General features: G+C 40.5%; 1 protein-coding gene across 16 annotated transcripts in view; it reads right to left on the bottom strand.

The window, feature by feature from the left end:
* The window catches only part of BRSK2 (BR serine/threonine kinase 2), a 310,896-nt gene that overhangs the window by 51,125 nt on the left and 240,168 nt on the right, over positions 1-19,603 (bottom strand). For all 16 annotated transcript variants that reach the window (XM_032111641.1, XM_032111643.1, XM_032111644.1 and 13 more), the window contains exons 8-11: positions 18,187-18,333; positions 10,923-10,954; positions 5,349-5,513; positions 4,523-4,620 (exon numbers count right to left, since the gene is read on the bottom strand). In XM_032111641.1, coding sequence (XP_031967532.1) covers positions 4,523-4,620; positions 5,349-5,513; positions 10,923-10,954; positions 18,187-18,333 — 442 coding nt within the window. The remainder of the gene's footprint in view (positions 1-4,522; positions 4,621-5,348; positions 5,514-10,922; positions 10,955-18,186; positions 18,334-19,603) is intronic.

The raw sequence follows: 19,603 nt of genomic DNA, 5'->3' as shown, positions 1-19,603 counted from the left end.
GACATGAGTACACTCCAAACTCAGAATTGCATTCTGCTCTGAAAACGTACCCTTTTTTTGCATCTTTAAGATTAGATTTCAGGTTTTTCCTGCTGATTTATATTTTTCCTCCTTCAGCATTACAAATTAAACATGCTTGTCTACCTGAAATGAATCCTCAGTGAGAGCCACACCATACAGCTTTTACTACTATAGTAAATGAGATGCTTTACACTTTTTATTGTGTAACAATTCTATGAGGTATTAAAGTGCTACTTTAGCTTTGCAGAGTGAAAACAGAGGTATAAGAATGGGAGATTTAAAGGCAATTCATTCCTAAAGATGTTGACATTTACTGAGATTCTGAGGAACACTTTAATTGTTCTGAAAAGAGTCTTCAGATACAAAAATGCATTGCAGAAAGTGACTTGCCAAATCATACACACCTCCCTGGTGAAGCAGGGAACCAAATACAGACCTGCTGAGATGTTTCATTGCTAGCACCTCTCATGGCATCAAAACAGTATAAAGGAGAAAGGCAGAAAAAAAACACAGAAGGATTTTCTTTCCTTTGGTTGGGCTATTTCATTTCCCTGCCTCTATTTATAGACACATTTTTAATTTTAGTCGAGAGTGACCACTTGTAAAAGAAGGCATCCCTCACCCCTGCTGTTAGAAAGAAGCTCACAGTGCCCAGTCCTTAAGGCTTCTTCTTCTGCCAGGACTCCTGTGCAAAACCAGAAATACCACACTTGACAATTCTACCTCTACTGCCTGGTCTTTATTATCCTGCCCTCCTCACACCCACCATGTAATCGTTTCTTCTCTCTCTTTAACATCATGTATTTTAGAACAAGATCTCTTTAAGGCAGAGCTTATCCTTGAAACAACGAGCATAAGCAAAGATGGTTCAATGCAAATGGATTAGTGGTAACAACTGACCCCATTACAGTATAACCCAAGTATCCTTTGTGTTGGCAGTAATAATGTTCCTCTTAAAAATTAATTAGAAAAAAAGTGTAGTTGTATCTCGATCCATTTGAAACTCTGTCCAGTAATAAAAAGATAGTAGAAAATGGTATAGGCAATGACATCCAGGTAAGAAAGATAAAAAGTGCATAAAGGGAGATAAACCAAATGAAGCATTTATACTGCGTGACTTCAGCTGCATATGTGTTAAGTGGTCAAAAGTAAACTGGCACAAGGTTTAGGTATTTCAAACTCCTGCTTCTTCAAGCAAGTTCAAAATACGAGAAAGAATTCATGCTACAGAACAACTGCTGGTTCAGAAGTGTATCTACAGCACAGTAACACACATAACAACGATGTTCAGAGTGTACATATAACACAAAATGGATACGAGTTTTGTAGCAAGGTATCAGACAAAAAAGGAAGGTAAAATAGTGCAGTTTAAAAGAAAGGAAGAAGGAATATGAAAAAAGCATCAAATGTCAAAAGAATGGTGATGACTAAGCTGAAACAATAGAAGCTAAACAAGAAAGATGGAAAAAGACAAGAAAAATATTTTATGAACAGGTATTTTAAAAGTCAATTTGATCCACGCCTGCTCAAAACAGAAATGGAAATTCAGCCAAGTGACATTTACAAAAGTGACAGACCACTTCTTTTAAAGTCGGACTTTAAAAGACAGCAAACAAGAAATGTGAAGAGGAATTAGCTAAAAACTTGACTGACAGTGTTTTGTACAGCCATCTGAAAGAGAAAACCTGAGAGAAGGACATTAGCCAGAGGGGCCATGAGGGAATCAACAGAACAATTGAGGAGGAGAAGGATATCTCTAACAAGCTAAATGATTCTTTTATATCAGTCCTTGCTGCTTAAGATGCTGGAAGATATTGATTTCTAATCTATATTTTAAGCTATCAAAGACAGAGAATAAACAAAAAGAGCAGTGCTGAAACACACCTATAAATTCAGGAACAGCAATTCACAAAAGCTGGATGGAAAACACATCCAAAGCTTGCATTAATGTGATTGAGCTTCTAATAAAGGTATTTGATGCCTATTTAAAATTGGCTACAATCCTACACTATACCTGGCCGAGAGTAGCAAGTATTGTACATACTTTTTACAAGGGTCTGATTAAGAAATGACAGGGCATCATCACTGTCAAGTCTAAAGATACCAAAGAAATAGTTAAATACACACCTATCCTGTCAAAAAGACTAAAGTGGAGCCATACAAAAGCTGTAGAAGATTTTGCAGAAGCTCAGGAACTAAAAGTAGGAAAACCTCTAGTATTTGCCCTTCTCTTCTTTGACTTTCTGGACATGGTGAAAAAAAATCAAGTCGTAGTCCAGTGACAGTGACAGCATTAAGGATTTATTTTCCTTTTATTTCACATCAGAAAAGCAAAGCCGTTCCTAAGGATTTTTACATAACAAGATAGAATCATATAGGTAATGATCCAATTATAAATCCACCTTCTCATGGAAGGTGGGAAATAAAGTTTGGATGAGGCACCTATATCCTGTATCTCTGTTCTGGCCCAAATTCTTGTTCTCTGGTTCATTAAGAAACTTCACCCCACAAAATCCTTTTTCTCAAGGAGACATTAGTTGACATTCATTCCTTTCACTGAGAAGTTTCTCATTCCTATGTTTTCAAGTAAAGAAAATGGAGCTGCACGTGAAAAATGTTGGAAGTGGCCCCTCCTTGGCCCTTTGAAGAAACTTCATACAGCTGAAACAGATAAAAGGGACACCAGAAGAAAGGGCAAGCTGTAGCTGGCCATGTTTTTACCTGCATCCATCCTTTCTGCCAACAAAGAGGAAAAAACCAAAATACTCTCAGATGCTTTTTTATATCTGGCAAGAGCTCAGACAATGCACAACTCTCACGAACATGGTTTCTTCAAGCTGCTATTATTAAACTGTTACTTTTTCTCTGCTTTTCTTTGTGCAAGGCCATTGCTAATGGCTAATGATGAGATATTCATCAGACACATGACTGCTCCTAATTAAACCTTGCCCCATGTTCTCACAGATACCGCTGGGAACAAAGGACGTGGAAACCCCCTGTGGAAGAGGAAATACAACATACAAACACTCAAAGAATAATGCTCAAATGTGCTGGTAAGGCACATAGGTACAGTCAGTGTTTCTCTGTTAGGAAACATTTTCACTCCTTGTACAAAAAATACAAGAGTGGAGCACAGTATTTCAGTTCAAACCATGAAAATATTTTGGCATGTGGAAGAGATATATGATGCACTTAGGGCATAGCTACATATTCACTTACATGCTGGGTTTGAAGATTCTAGAGTCACCTTGTTTCTTTTCTTATGACAAAAGCACTTCTAAAACAAGATGATGCTGTCCTTACATGGCAGTATAATCTGTCTGAGTCAAAAGCTGATTACCAAAGTGCTAGATGACAAACTGCAACGAGCAAGGGGCTTTTGACCACAGGACCTGCAGCTGGCACACCTACCCATCTTCATCAGGACCCCTGCTAACCTGCTCTCTGTAGCTCCATCCAGGCAGGAGTTTAAAAATTGCTGTGTTAACTAAGAATTTTCCTCTCTTCTCCCACAGATGAAATTTCCCTGCAAAATTATAGGGCCTGGAGCCTAGAACTTGGATAGGTTAATAATTCTATGAAGCATTAACAAATACAGTGCAATATAGCACTGCCCTGAAAGCTTGTGAGATTCCAGGCTTTCCAGCAAAAATAAAGGGCACTTTGCTTCTAATCTTCAAAGTGCTGAAGTACAATACCTGAAAATCACCTCACTTCTATGGAAAATTCTGTTTCAGATCATTGCTAGAAGTGACTAATACTTTATTAAACTTTTGTCGCCCTGCATGTCAAGAGTCTCTTATATAGTTAGCTCCCTGGGGAGCAGTTTTCCTGTTGTCTGGATTAGTGGTGATCAGCAGCATCCTAAAATATCAATGAATAAATAGGAATAAAGTGGTATCACAAGAACTTAGTAAGATGTATAATCTTACTGTGCATTAAGCTTTTAAAATCTAAGTCTAAAAACATGGGAATTTGACTTATGTACTATAAACAGCTAAGTTATATGATTCATACTTTCAACAGTGCATGTATTCACTTACAGAGAAGAGAATGTGCACATATATAACTGCAGAGGGATGCAGCTACACAGCTTCTCATGAACTGAAGTCCATGAGCAGCCGTTCTGCAACACTACATGGAGACTTGTAACTAGAAAATTCTGATACTAGATTATACCGCTACTAAACCTCGTCTGCCTGCATAGAGCCAGCCTGTGGGTTCACAGCACATTTTTTAAGATCCCATTCAAGGCCTGCTTAGATGTTTCTGCACTGAGACAGACGTGTCTCCAAAGATGAAGCCTTCAAGTTTAACCACAGAACAGACCTGCCTGCCCCAGGCTGAGGATTCTCACCAGTGCTGTGTATACTGTTTCAGTGGGAAGGTAACAGTGACGCTAGGGTGTGGGTTTAAATTAAAATAAAATTTAAATTTAAAAAAAGGTGAAGAGGAATTAGTTCAGATGGGTTCATGGTGACTGAGGTCATATATGCAGTACCTATTTCATTTCTAGGGGGAAGATCCTCATCTTCATGACTAGGATACCTCTCCTTCCGGTCAAGCAGAAGAAAATAAATCATTTTTTCTTGGTTTTCTCTGAAAAAAAAAGAAAAAAAATTTTTATATTTGGAAAGAAAAAAAGGTCAACATGTACATAAAACCTTCTCATCAAACGAACAGTCACAGTTATTCTAAGTAAGTTGGAAATGGTCATGTACATGACAGCTAGATACACAACCCACAAAGCTTTTGAGACCCTTGCTGTCTCTAACAAGTGAGGAAAGGACATAAGGTTCTCATGTTACACACATGGAACAGAGGCACAGGACAGCTGAGGTAATGTGTCCCCAGGAAGTCCAAACCAAGAGTGGCAGCCAGACAGGTCTCCTGAGCCTCTAACTGCTCTTTCTACTACATGTCCTCTTAACACCTCAGGACATACACCAGCTCTTAGGCACAGGCTTGAAATAAATAAAAATTTGCCAACAAAGGCATATCCAACAAAAATATCAGCAATGATACCTCCCCATGTGGACTGTACAACCCATGTTTTAATGAAGTGACCTGGCCTGGCAGCTAGGGAAGAAACAGCACAATGCCTCCACTGCTGGTCAGGCCATGAGCTTCTGACCCGCGGAGCAAGAAAGGCTCAGGGCTTGCTCCCAACACCTCACCAGCAAATGAGCAGCCAGAGGGTGAGAAGTTCTTACCAGTCACTCAGAGAGAGAGAGACATCAGGTAAAGTGCTCTCTACCTCTCCCCAGGCTCATAAGCATCCCAGCCCCTGGACACCCAACTGATATGAAGACTGAGCAAGTGCTTACTCTTCCGACAACAAGTCCTGTAAGAGTTTATTTCGGTCACGGAAGCAGCCTAACGAGTGCATGCTATCTAACACATCTGGATCAATATCCTCCAAGGAAGGGAGAGAACGAATCTGCACCTTTCGAGGGATTGGTTGCTCTGGTTCTGGCTCATTCTTACCCCCTCTGCAGAGGAAAGAAGATGAGAGAGAGAAAGGGGGAGGGAAAGGAGAGAAAAGAAACATGAGTCACAAATGAACCCATACTCTGAAACACAGCCTGCAGCAACAGATGGAAATAGCTTGCTAAATTCCCACTGAGAGACCACAGCTTCCAACCAGACAGATATTCTTCTCATAAGAAACTGTCATGAAGGCTAAGATTGACCAGCAGGTTGTGGATTTGGGTCTTTAATGAGAAATGCCTGTGTTCAGTCAGCAAGGCAATAGGAACTTCACTTACCAGTGCCTTTGTAATAGAAGCAGCTGTTCAGCATCCTAATGCCAAACATTTACAACACACAACGTGCTTTTAGAGATGTTGTCTCATCAGCTGGCCAGACCTCAGACTACGAGGCTGAAAAGTGCAAGCCGAATGATTCCCTTTCGAAGAAGGAGCTCTGAACAAACCACCACTATTTTTCACCAATTCTGATTACCACTGACACTGCAGCAGCTTCTTCCGTTAATGGTTCCAATGTGATTAAGAGGTCTCAGTGCTCAGGCTCCCACTTGACACACTTTAAAGAGTTTTGGAGGAAACCGGGCTACTTAATTACATGCCCAAACATGACAATCTCTGTTTCTCTTAAGAGATGGAAATTCGAAAATTTTGGCTCAAGTGTGATGCCCGAGGTCAGTGGCAGATCTCGGAACACACCATTAGCAGTAGAACATATTACTCTTTCAAATGTAGTTAACACAGGCTTTCTGCACAATTATCTCATCCCATTCGCTAGGCTCAGGAAATATTGATTATTCATTGCAATTAAAGGCCCTGACTGTAAGAAACAGGTCAAGGTGTCAGGGTATCTATAACTGACTAATGATATATATTGCAGACATCCTGAATATCCTTTGATTTTATTTCAGTAGGCAAGGAGCAATTCATATAAATTCTATCCACCCAAAGAGGTGGGTTTGGTGGTGGTGCTGGTGTTTTGGTTGGAGAAACTGTCTACTCTGAATCTGCTATTTCTCAATGGATACTTTGTGTGACGTCCAAGTTTCCCTGCTCCAGTGAGGTGCTGCCCTTCTTTTATGTGATGCAAATGTCTGACTGCTGGGTCCAGGCTCCCAGCGTGGGCAACAGGATTCAGGAATATTTAAACTCCATCAGATGTCACCATTTGCTGTTTATAGAGCTGTGTTTGGACTAGAGATCCTTCCTTTTGATACTGGAAGAAATAAGGTGGCCACAACTTGTGAAGTTACTCGCACAGTTTAAAATGTTCCTGACTCAGATGTAAGCTATCCAAGCATCTACATAGAAAAAGGAGTTCCAGTTCAAATGTCCTTAATTTTTCTTGTGTAAGTTAGAAATCAGCTCTGGTAGGATCATGTACATGAGCCCAAGGTCTCAGCCAGTGTACCAAAAAGACAGCCAATGCACCATAAAAAGAGACAATGCAGATTTATCTCCTCCAAGATAAGAAGGCAACACTAAGGCGTGTATCCAGGATAGGACAGTTACATGCTGGGACAATCACAGGAGATTGCTGAGTGCTACTTGCAATTTATTTTTAAGCAAGTTGAAATGCAGTTGTGAGGCATCTGTTCTGTTTGTGGGACATCACTTGCAAAAAGACTCCTCAGAAATGTTCATTTTATCTTCTTCTGAAGCAGTGAAAATGTGCTCAGCCCTACCTGGATACATGTCATGGAGTCAGACTCTGGTGTTCATTACGTGGGTCATGACAACATGGGTCAGATCCCACTTCTCTTACAAAGAGCACTCACCCACACCCTGCTCAGTTTTATCCAATTTAGGGGACTGGAAATAAACATACAGGACATAGAATCTGCTCCTTGGGATTTGTTCTCGTGTGTCAAACCACTGAAACACAGCTTCTGATGCCCCCTTTGAGTTTCGCAGAAGTGTCTGTCTTCTGCAATACCACCATGGTCCTGAATCTAAGGGCAAAACTCAAGAATCCTTGTTCAACTAAAGAAACATCTTATTCCTTCTAAGAGGTTGCTACTGTGACCTGCTACTGCTGCCTCTTAGGATCAAGATCTAGCTCTCAGCAGGTAATAAGCAATGATTAGTTCACAACCTTGCACTATTAAAGCCAGTGATGACCTTGTCATTAAGACAAATTCTTGCAGGACAGACCTTTGAACAGCAGCTGAGTGTTTTTGCTTTTTAATGATCTACAGTTCACTTCTGAAAAGTATTGACTTAATTAATCATTCATGTTACAAGCAGATGTCCTTAAGGTAATTTAAAGAGATTAAAAAGAATCATTGTCTTTGAAAATTTCCAGGAAACCTGGGTTTCCCACTAGCTGCCCTAGTCTGAATAGAATTTACAAGTTCCTTTTGTATCAATCAGCACAGGAGCCATTTCTAGAGAGCACAGCTTGCCATCCTCTGTGCACTCCAGAGTGGCATTTCCTTATGCCCTGCACCTGGTCAACCTCAGACACAGTCAGGAATTTTCACACCTCCTCATCAGGTACAAGTAAAATCTGCAGAGAGGCGTCTCGTCATTTGGCAGCGCAATTCAGTGCTTCAGGAAACGAAAATCACCGGGTCTGGGCTGTGATTGGCATGACTGCAATGCCTGTTCCATTCTCAGTCTAGCAGAGTGACAAATTTGTTGCATTGCAGCCCACATAGACATCAAACAATGTCACACAGTGACTACTGCAAATCACATATATTTTTTTAAAGGCCCACACGAATGTAATTGCTGCTTTAAAACCCACCCTCTTTTGTGAGGATCGGTGGATACAATGGCTGTGATTCCTGATCAGGGTGGACCTTTTCAGTCTCTCCATGAAATTCTCTCATGAATCTCACCGAGATGCCCATTTGCATTGGAGCAAAGCAAAGCAGAACCAGTACACTTACTCTTTTTCTTGTTAATAAGTGTGGTACCTTCACAATTAAGGCAATAACTCAGTGTTACAGGAGTGCGTATTTACCATAATAGGTAATTTTATTTGCCCTCTTTATTAAAAAATCTGAAAATAACTGCTGTTTATTTTCTGGTTTATGGTAACCTGCATTTGAGGTAAAAATAAATGATTTCAATTAAAAAGGCTTGAGAAACCTCACTGAATTAATTTGGGTGGGAGAGCAAGAACTGGAGGTTGCTGACGAAAGGTTTCACTTAGGTTTCTTTCTTCCTTTTTTAGGCTTGTGAATCATGATTTCAACTTTCAAGACCTCTTTCTCTGCCTGCCTAAATCTGCAATTAAATCTTTTCTTCAGTTTTACAGTAGCCTCAATATTTATTTGAAGAATTAAGTGAAACCGCTTCTATGTTCTGAGTACAACTTTCAGGTCAGTAACCTATCTATGACAAAGGATGAAGATTTTACATAGAATAGTAGATAAAATAAAGAAAAAAATTAAAGAGGGCAAAAGAGCCATAGGATAAAACACTACAACCCCTTCTTCTCTGTCAGCATCATTATTTCCAGGCAAAACGAATGCAAAGAGGTTGTGAAACATTACCAGATGAAAGCAGCTGAGTTTTGGAGGTGGCAAGGTTATTCACTGACTAAAATTAGCCACAGGAGGTTAACCTCCTAAGGTCAATCCATGGCCAGTATAGCAAAAATGAGAAAGAGACTCATTAAAAAAGCTACTTTGAGCAGAAACTTCTTTTTAGGCAATCTGAAGAGACATCTGGAAGAGCCCTTCTGCACTGACTACCCTGGTAGTCTAGAGGAGACTTGTTTTTGCAAAATTCAGTTTCTACTTTTGAAAACAGCCTCAGATGCAGTTTACTATGTCAATCATCAGAGAGACTGACCTTCAATGAGAAGTACATGAAAATGTTCAAATGCTTATGTCTCCACAGGAAAAAAAATCTTCACATTCTAAATATAGAATAAAGTAATGAAATGACACCTGTGAAATTGCATATGTGAACCTGGGATAACACTTCTTCAACAAGTGAAAAGTTCCAGGCATAAGTCTTGAAGAGGATAAAAATAAGAATATTAGGGATCAATGACTTTTCGTTTTATTTCCTATTCCAGTTCTGATAAAAGCACAGAGAGTGCCAGCTGATTTCACTCCATGAAGAAACAGAGGGGGATCATCTGTCCAATCCGATGTAAACAGCATTTACTTCTGGAATTGCTAGCAAGACCTTAGAGGAGGGATTTCAGAGATTACAGTTAGGGATTTCCCAACTCCATTTTTTCTATATTTATCCATGAGAGTTTTAAAAAAAAAAAGTACCTGCAGCAAACGACACTCCAGTACTTCTTTGGTTTAGAAAGGTGCCATGTCTGGTAACTGAAGAGAGCATGGGCAGAGTGCTGTCACTATTTAAGGTGAACTAAGTTTTTTCTTACTTTTGATTTTTTTTCTTAGTTATTCAACAAACTGTTGAACCCCCTCAGGTCCTACTGAAGACATATAAATCCAGAGGTGAACACTGCCCATAAGATAGAATTAGAGAAAACAAAACAAAGAAAGAAAAAGGGGTTTTTTTCATGGTGACAATCATGTATCAGTTCATATCATCCTCAAGTACTTCTCAAGAGCAATGACAGGATTATGAAGGTAGGATTTTCCTTATCACCCACCTGGGAAATGCTGACCCTGAGAAATGTATCCAAGCATCATTTCCTTGCTTATTATGTGAAGTATTCTCCTTAGTTTGATTTGGATATCATAGTATTAAAAGTTTATTTACTTAGGCTTCTTGAAATACTACTAAGGCTACACAAAAAGCAAGGTCACTTTTAAAAGCTATCAATCTTCCTTACACCCAAACCACCAGACAGGCATGTACTTTTCTCACAGACCTCCTATTCCACCGTCAGGACTGCTGTTTTTAATCAAGTCACAGAAGTACTCTCACATCAACAGGTTACAAGGTTAGAAGCAGCCTCTTAGCTTGCTATGAAGAAGGAGTGGGGATTATGAGACAGAGAAGCTCTTACTCACAGGTGCTTACTTATCAATATAATCATTTTTGTTTCTACTTCAGAGAAAAGTCAAGATGCCAAGAAGGAACAAATGAAAGCTTTCTTGTCAAGAAGGTATTACAAGGGATTGTCTGTAGCACTTGGATAGCAAACTAAATATGGCTGCTAGCCGGGTTTTTTTTTGCTGATCACCTGCAGGTATCTCTTTAACACAGCAAGTTGCTGGCCTGAATGTCTTACTTCAAACAGTTGTTAGCCACTGTACAAAGAAAGTTCCTAGGCTGGTATATATAAACGAAATTATAAGAGTAGTAAAGGGTAAAAAAAATAAATTAGATGTCTTTCTGCTGTCTGCCCCTTTTTCCACCTGTGCAACCTGCTTTTAAACTCCAGTCTCACTGTTCTAGTGATCTCTTCACAGATCACTGGAATACCAGAATCAACAATGAATGTATGCAAAAATTTTTTAAAAAGTTACTTACATATACCATATGTGTTTCTGAATATGTTCTAGCTGTAAAGGAAAAGAAAACAAGGAATTAGTGCTGTTAAATAGAAAAGGTAACTCCACAAGTCATCCTCATTCCAGTCTTATTCAAGTAAATCCAAAATTTCAGAGATGGACCTATGCATGCAACAGGAACTTTATGCTGCATAAAGAGCTGCTCATCCTAACCCCTCCCACTGCAAACAAGACTTTAATTCCAGACATAATGCATCAATCAGGAGCAAATCCCAGGAAAATGCTAAGTGCAAGGCTTCAAAGACAAGTGTTTTCAGAATTCAAGCTTCTCCCTTCCCAAGTCTTTCCCTCTATAATCTAACTGCTCCTTTTTGCATCTGCATAATAGCTGATCCTTTATACTTAAATTGCATTTCTAGTTTTGTTTTGAAGAAAAAGAGAGAGGAAGAAAGAAGAAATTGGGTTCAAACAGATAATAAACAAGGTAATTTGTGCATCTGTAGTGTGACCTTCCTGGATACAGGACTCATTCTAGACTGGCTTCACATTTATCAATATTTTATTAAAATCTAAGGACAAAGCAGAATAAGGTTCTATGTAATTTACTAATTCTGCACCTGAACACCAGACCACGAACTTATTTCACTTCCCTCTTTCCTCTTCCACACGAGAATTTCACTATGCAATGGAGGACTGATTAAAGCTGAAAGTAGCCTTGTCCACCTATGGAAGGCAGATCCCACAAACATTACAATGACATGTTTTCCCACAAGCATGGGAAAAGAAAGCAACATGCTTTTTCCAAGAGAAACCCTTAACAGCAGAGAGAACAGAAGGCTCATATGACATACTTACAGCAGAACCTTCATAATGTATTTTGTTTTAATCATCACAGCAGAAAAGAACATTTCTTAGACGTCCAGTGATTGTTATGTGGGTAATGTTTTTCATATTCATCACTATGCAGCACCCTTGTAGGTGCAGAACAAAATGCACACTCACTGCACATGGACTCACATTTGTGCAACATTCAGGGGAAAGGCAGGAGAGAGCTGAGAGGAAACTCGTATGAGAGGAAATCACAGACCCATTACAATGGTCAGGAAGAATGGTGACAGCTGTCCTGCTCTTATTACATTCCACTTCCACAATAATAAGAATCAGAGAGAAAAAGAGAAAAAATAAGGAATGGGAAAACAACAAAATCTCAGAGATATTAAGTAGATGTTTGCCACAGAGAGCAAGGAATCAGAGACCTTTGTGCTATGGAACAACAGCTCCGTGTCTGAGAAGTCAGTAAGATATGAGTTTGGCTCTATATGAGATCATTTTTTCAAGTGAGTCAGGGCTTTTCCTAAAAACAAAGAAACACTGGAATGCAGCTTAGGAAAGCATGAAGGAGGCTGGAGGGAACAGTGTGGGAGACAAACAACCTCCTTTAAACCCAGACTGTATCAACATTGCAATGAGAGGTGCAGTTGGCACTCACACTTCTATCTGTCTTCTAAGCAGTACCAATGCCCCCAGCATCCACCGGCCCAGGCAGATTTGCACAACTTCCAGCTGTGGCCTCAGCCCTCCACAATAATTCCCCTTCATCACAATTCTCCTGCATTAGGTAATCCTCTAACCCCTGCACTATTAAGAGCAAGGTGGAGTATTCCTGACACACTGCCATCTCCCATCGAGATAAAGGTATTATTATGGGAGTTCCCCTAACAGCCTGGAGACACAGCCCTCTTCCTTCTGGTTCTGTGCAAGCTGAGGTGCAGTCACAGAACATAAGAAGAGCCTATTTTGCACAGCTTCCATGGGACAGCATTTTAGCATTGCTCCTTAGCAGGTCTATAGTTCTGTGAGGATCTACCAAGGGGTGGACTGTGCCTCCTGTGCTGGCAAAACCACATCTACTTCGTTATTTCCCCTACACCACACGGAGGGTTAGAGAGATTAATGATCTCAGACAAGATGCAGATGATACAGCTATGCAATGTCCAAGCCTCTTTCATGCTTGCTTCTCCTGCTGCATTTTCTGTCTCCATGGGTCACTGTGCTCTTGTGTGCCCATGATATACAGAAATGCCATGGCAAAGCAGACAATAGCACTTCACTTTCTGTGTTAGAGAGGGGAAAGAAAAGAGGGTCACCAGTTCATGTCTTAGTCACAGAACCTCTGGGCTCCTTCGGAGAAGATGTCAGATGCCTTCTGCTTATCCCTGCTGATCGACCTCCTTCAAGCTAATGAACACACAGCATTTTTCTGAAAGAGAAGCCCCCTTGCACCTTGATACACATTTGAAGGTGTATGAGCTCTCATGGCTGCTGTTTACCTACACATCTGCCATTCGATCCACATCAAAACCACTGCTGTGAAATATGCTGGGATATCCCAAACATGAAAAGTATTCTACAAACCCATTTCCTATGCTGATTCAAACGTAATTGCATTGAAATGTTATTACAAGTGTGCTTGCTGCTGCCAACATCTTCACTACTGTTTTAAAGGTAATTAATTAACGCTTTGCTGCTTTTTGTCTGCGTTAAAGTGACAGGAGGGTTATGGGAGGGCGATTGGTTTTGACAAGGAGAAGTCTGTATGCTTTCTACTGTGCAGTGCAGGGGAGAGAGATACACAGTGGGAGCTAATTTCACTCCTGCCTTCATTTAAACACAATGCTTAAATGCATTTAAGTGACGAAGGCATTTAACAACCCTTCCCAGAGGGTTTTTCTTGCTATTTGCACATGAGTTTGCCAAGTTTAATATCATTTTATGGAAGTTGTAAAAATGCTGCTTCCTAATGTCTCCTAGTCACTGCAGGCAATTGCCTCATGACATCATCTCTGAAACAACAAAACACACTCAGATCCACTGCACATGCACAGTCAGAGAGATTTCTGCACGCTAAGAGGCTGTAATGGAAGGAGAGGGATAATTCCTTTATCATGGTTTTACATAAAAATACATCCAAATATTAAACTTGTACACTGAAGAAGCATCGAGGAGCCCCTCTCACAGATGAGAGACCCATTGTGATATAGAGCTGCACAAGCTCATCAGAAAAAGAGGTCTCCTCCCACAAAGAGCTTACGTCTGAATTCTAAGGCAGGGAACAACAGATGGAGACAGACAGGCAGATGGAAAACAAGACAGCGCTGTCTACATCCTCGGCACTGATCTCAGCAGAGCAGTTGCCAAGCTAAAAAGTTCTGACCTGAAGAAAAACTTTCTCAAAGTCTGTGGATATAGATGAGGGCTTCTGGGCTTGAACTCACGTCAAATTTCAAACTTCCCTGTCCGGAAAGCAAACAGCCTCAAACCCATCTGTGCACCCACACCTCAAATGAATCTTCTTCATCCAGAAGATGGTCTAGTCTGAGCTTTAAACCTACTGTGTAATGTCAAGATAGAGGCTTTTCCTGGCCACAGGGTTCAGGCTGGCAGTGGTAGCAGCACTGGTAAAACCATTACCTGTGTCAGCAGCAGCAGCAGCCGTACTAAAGCAGCCTCCAGGGACCTCGACAAGGGCAAGTATCACTGTCCTACATGCACGGGAAATGAACAGGCCCTTGACAGCCTAAATACATCAACTGGACAATTACCTCCAATCTACAGGTTGTAAAGTGAGATAATTTAAATGATGGAATAGGCACCTTACCATAAGACCTTCTACAAAAATGAAGAAGGAATCAGGTGAGTTCTTCCTTCTTCCTTTTTGTAACGTTCTTTAGATACTGTAGTTCATCATTAGCATACATTAGACCCAAGAAAAAACAAAATCAGAAAGTAGAGAGGAGATTCTGAAAATATGTGTAATTCAAGGAATATTTAGATAATATTCAGGGATAGGTATTTCCACCTATGGGGACACCCAACATTCTACTCTAGTATAAAGGGCCAATGCTAGAACAGTAACAGCTTTATTGGAATAGCTTATTCTGCAATGTCTGCTCTTATCCACCTTGCTCTAGAAACAAAGTTTCAATAATGCTCATCCATCTTTAAAAGAAAAGTGCCTCTGCCCTTTGCCTTTGTCTTTCTGGAGAAGAAAATACTGGCTGAGAATGCAACTGGTTTCTACTACAGGAGCTGTAATTCTCTGCTGTAGCAACGCTGAGAAGAGCACATAACTAAAAGAAATCTCATCTTGCAGTACTTTAGGCACCCAGAGCACGCCTCCCATAAGCCTTCTTAAACTTTATTACTACTTCACTTTTCCCTCCTGACACTATTCCTACTAGAAGGCTGTCCCAGAACCTCACTGATACGCCTAAAATTCTTCTTCTAGTTTCTAGCCTACTTTCCTGTAAGGCCATTCGACATACATTTTTTTGTGCCAGTATCTTTCTTTAGCTTAAATCCTTCTCTCCCTAGTAATTACCGCTAATGAATACGCAGATGACCAGTACAACCTCTCTTAGACATCATCTGTGTAGATTAACTGAAGCTCTTTTAGGCCATACCATTCAGACACATTCTTTCAAATGCTGATCATCTTAGTACTCATTCTTTGTTTGATTTCACCTTTCATAAATATGGGTGGTCAGAAATATCAACACCAGCAGCCAGGATCAACTTTTGCAGTTTAATGAAAGAAAAACATGGATTCTTTTATTTCAAAGCAAGTTCAGTAAAATAGGCCCAGTAAATGAGAATGGTCAAGGATGTCCCACTAACCATATTTGAGGCTGTGTAACACATGGCGAGTGTGAACAATATTCCACTAAGACATAATAAAGTCTTGCTCCCACAAATGAATCAAGGTAAGGTAATGTCTGTTTCTTAAGGCTGGAAAGGGCCAGCAACAATAATTCCAAGTACCCTCCCTTCCATTAATCTTCCCAAGCTCCAACACTGAAGCGAATGATGACAGTTAAACGTGAATGCTGGTTCTGTTTTTGTTGATCATTTTAACAGATGGACTGGGGAAGGTGTGGGTGTGCTGTGAAATGGCAATTACTGCAGGGAGGGAAATGCAGTTGGATGAAAAGGAAAAGAGATACAAATAAAAAAAAGAGGAACAAAGCAGAGAGGGGACTTGAAAAATGAAGTAAAAAATTCTAGTGACCTTACATTTCACTATATTTTTCTGCTGAATTCACCAGTGAGATAGTGAGCAAATGATCAGGGATGGTAACAGCTACATCAGTACTTATTGTACCCAAGCTGCAATTTTGCTCGCACCTTTGTATAAATATCAAATTGGTTCAAGTGAGATATTTTCTAGGAATAGAGGCTTCCAAATAAACCCATATTTATACCCTTTTTCACAGGACACAGCTAAAATAGAATTCAGCTCTCTCCTCGGAATGAACTCTATATTCCCAGCTCCTGTGCAGTAAACAAAGAGCTCCCTTCTGCCTGGCAATCAAAGCAAGCAGCACACTAACAGCATAGGAGTGTGACAGCAGCAGGGACAGCAAACCCAGAGACCCTCAAATAATGAAAATAAGACTGCAGCTAATAACAAAGAGCTATCCTTTTTTCCTCCCAGCTCTCAGCTCTTTATTATGTATTATTTCAAATTCTTATTCATAATTCAATGGTTAGTGCTTGCCAATAACTACCTGATCTGGGGTTTTTCCCTCCCTGAGGAAGCAAGAGGTTAATTTTGATCAAGAAAAGGAGGGGGATGGGTGTCACTCTGAGACCTCGAATTACCTCAACTGCTTTCTCTCCTATGTGTGTACATTCTCTGCCGTATTGCACAACTCAAAACATTTAGGGCATTGTCTCTGCCCTATGGGAAAACTCAGAACAATCTGAAGAAGGATCTAACATTTGATGATCTGCTCCCTAACATACTCACACCATTGGCACTAACACATTTGAGAAAAAAACCAACAAAACAACAGAGAAGCTAGCATGTTTACATCATGGAAAGGAAACTAAGCTTGAGAGAGACTTGGTTGCTTTCTTGGCCACGAAGAACAGCTGTCTCATGTCTCAGGATACTGCCCTAACCTCTGCTGTGTTCTTTCCATGAATATACTTGTGAAAATGTTATTTCTTTAATCTTTAAAAATCTGTTTTAAAAAAGTCTCTTAAAGTGCCTGATATTTTTTTTTCAACCAGCACTATTTATGTACTGCAAATGTGATGGCTACTGGGTTTGCAAAAGTAGGGATATTATTCTCCACTATGCCACCAAATAGAGCATGACCTGGATCGGTAACAAATGAAAGAAAAACCCAGCTGTCAGGTAATGGTGTAAAGACTTGTGAAGGGAGTTTCAGTTAACTTCTTAGCAGAGAGGTGTCTGCATCCCAAAAGCACCGTCACAGCTGGCACAGACTGATGCTGTTGTTACCAACCTAAGCAGAGAGGCCAACCAGTGATCTGAGAGTTTATTTATAAATATTTTAGCAGACTGAAGAACCAGGAGGAGTTTTAAATTTACATTTCTTTATACATACTCCCACTCAGAATCTGTGAGCTTAGTAAATCTGTATAAAATCATCACCACGGCCTGACAATAGGATTTACAAGGGCAATGTACCCATAAAGGCACACGCCTCCACTGACAAGCAGGCAATCTTACTTTCCAAAATTATTTTAATTGCTAATGTTTTTTAATTCCCTAAAACATTAACACAGTGTTAGTGAAGGATACAATCACTACACAGTCCTCACCCTTGCAGGGTCTCTGCTGTAGTGATAGGAGGCATCCCAGGTGCAGACTCAGCGCTGAATGCCAGGAGCTCAACATTGTGGGCCTAACGGTGCTCAGGACCACAAGGCACATAATGAAAGAGCAGACTGGCAGACACTTGCTCTGAAGGCTGCTAGAGGATAATGCAGAGCAAATGAAGGATAGAATACAATGCAGCTTGCATGGTGTGAAGTTAGAAGCCAACACTTCGGTCAGAAATGTAAGAAAATCATACTCTGTTTAATGGCAAAGCTTCAAATACCAGTCCTAACACCTGTGACCTTCAAACACGTACACCACACCCCCAGGAAACTGCTGGTATCAGACAGACAACTCAGGTGAACTCCAAAAGGTGTGAATGGGTCAGTCTGTGATGAGCTATGAGGGATTTCGTCTAAATGCCCAGTGTTACATACGAAAGGGAATCATGAGGCTACAGAAAAAAACACAAAGGCAATCTGTCCTCATGACTCAAAAGAGATGGTAACTAAACTTCTTCCCAAAGACTCCACTCCTTCTTTGCTCAGGAGCAAAGACAGAGAAATGCCAGTAAATCATCAAGTTACCTTAGCTGCTCAACCATTCCTGCAACAAGGCGAGAAAGGAAGCCTTGCTCACACTGCCTCCTTACCGTGAGACGTTTCGAGGCATCCACTTCAATCATCCCCCGCAAAAGGTTCTGACAGTCGGGGGGGATAAAATGGGGCATGTGGAACACTCCACGCTTCACCTTCTCCAGCAGTTGCCGCAAGTTGTCGTCATCGAAAGGCAGGGCACCCTGCAAGGATGGGACAGAGCCATCAATAGGAGAGAACTGGAGAGGCCCAAAGGAGAAAAGCCAGGATAAACATGGTGAAAGAATTGAAAAGGGGAAGTCACTCATAATGAATTATTGTAATGAGTGAAAAAAACTTTTTATACATTGAAAATAAATAATTTCTTAGTGCTGCTGTATTTCCTCTAACATAGGAAACAAAACTCAGGACATTGCTTTTTTTATTAGACCTTTAATTAGAATAGAAAATGACTACCAGTATAAAGTAAAATACAAAATATGAAATTGCCTTTCCAGGCAAATTCACCAAAGATGCACGGATTCACTTAAATTCAGCTCAAGCTTTTGATCTGCTGGTATTCCTCCTGGGCATACTTTCACAGCAGCAATGTTTATCGTCTCCTTATTTTTAATCTTCCTGAGACACATTTATTGCAGACATTGAAAAGGAGGTGAACAGCCTTTGAGAGACTTTCAGTAAAGAACATGCTCTTTCTGATGGAGCATTGAAATGACACAGCTGAAAGAAACCCCAACCAACATTAGCCTTTGGAAGCAGCAGACATTCTACCTGTTTAATATACTCCATCCAGTTCCCATGCTGTGGTCAGGTCATCAGTTCCTATTGCTTCCCTACTGTAGCTCACTTACATGAATGGCTTGAGGTTTTTTTAGCTGAAACTACATTTTGAATAGATCATCAGCTTGCCACAAAAAGCAGTAAAAGACCTATCCTTGCTGCAAGGACAAAAAGGAAAAAGAGAAGTTGAAATCTTCAGGATAACTCTACCGACTGAAGCTGATACCCCTTTATAGCAAGTCTGCACCTTCCTAGATATTCTCACTTCCTTCTCTCACTGCCTAATTCTAGTAGGTGCCGAGCTTCCTTGATTCCCAGGATGGATTGTGGGAAGCTGCAAGCTGTCAGCTGCTGTGATAATGAAGCTTTAAGTTGTCAGCTCTGGCACTGCTCTTACTACAGTGAGTAGTGCATCTGTATAAGCAATCCTGTGACTATGGTTGAGGGAGAGGAACAGCTCCATTAACAGCAGCCTCAGGAAGCCGCCTGATGGCAGCCACGACTGGGCACTACTAACTGGTGTTTGTTCATTCAAGTGGCCTCGAAGGCAGAGCCTCCCTGCCTTCTGTAACCAACCTCCTGAGTTACCTGCATTTTTCCTATCCATTCCAGACTTAAAGGAAAATCAATTCTGATAGTTCAGTATTTTGGCTAATGCAATTTAAGTCCTGATGAAGTCAGAAAGGATGTTGT

Source organism: Corvus moneduloides, chromosome 6 (assembly GCF_009650955.1).
Source record: "Corvus moneduloides isolate bCorMon1 chromosome 6, bCorMon1.pri, whole genome shotgun sequence".
NCBI classification, from domain to species: Eukaryota; Metazoa; Chordata; class Aves; order Passeriformes; family Corvidae; genus Corvus; species Corvus moneduloides.
This window is presented reverse-complemented; position numbering and strand designations above follow the sequence as displayed.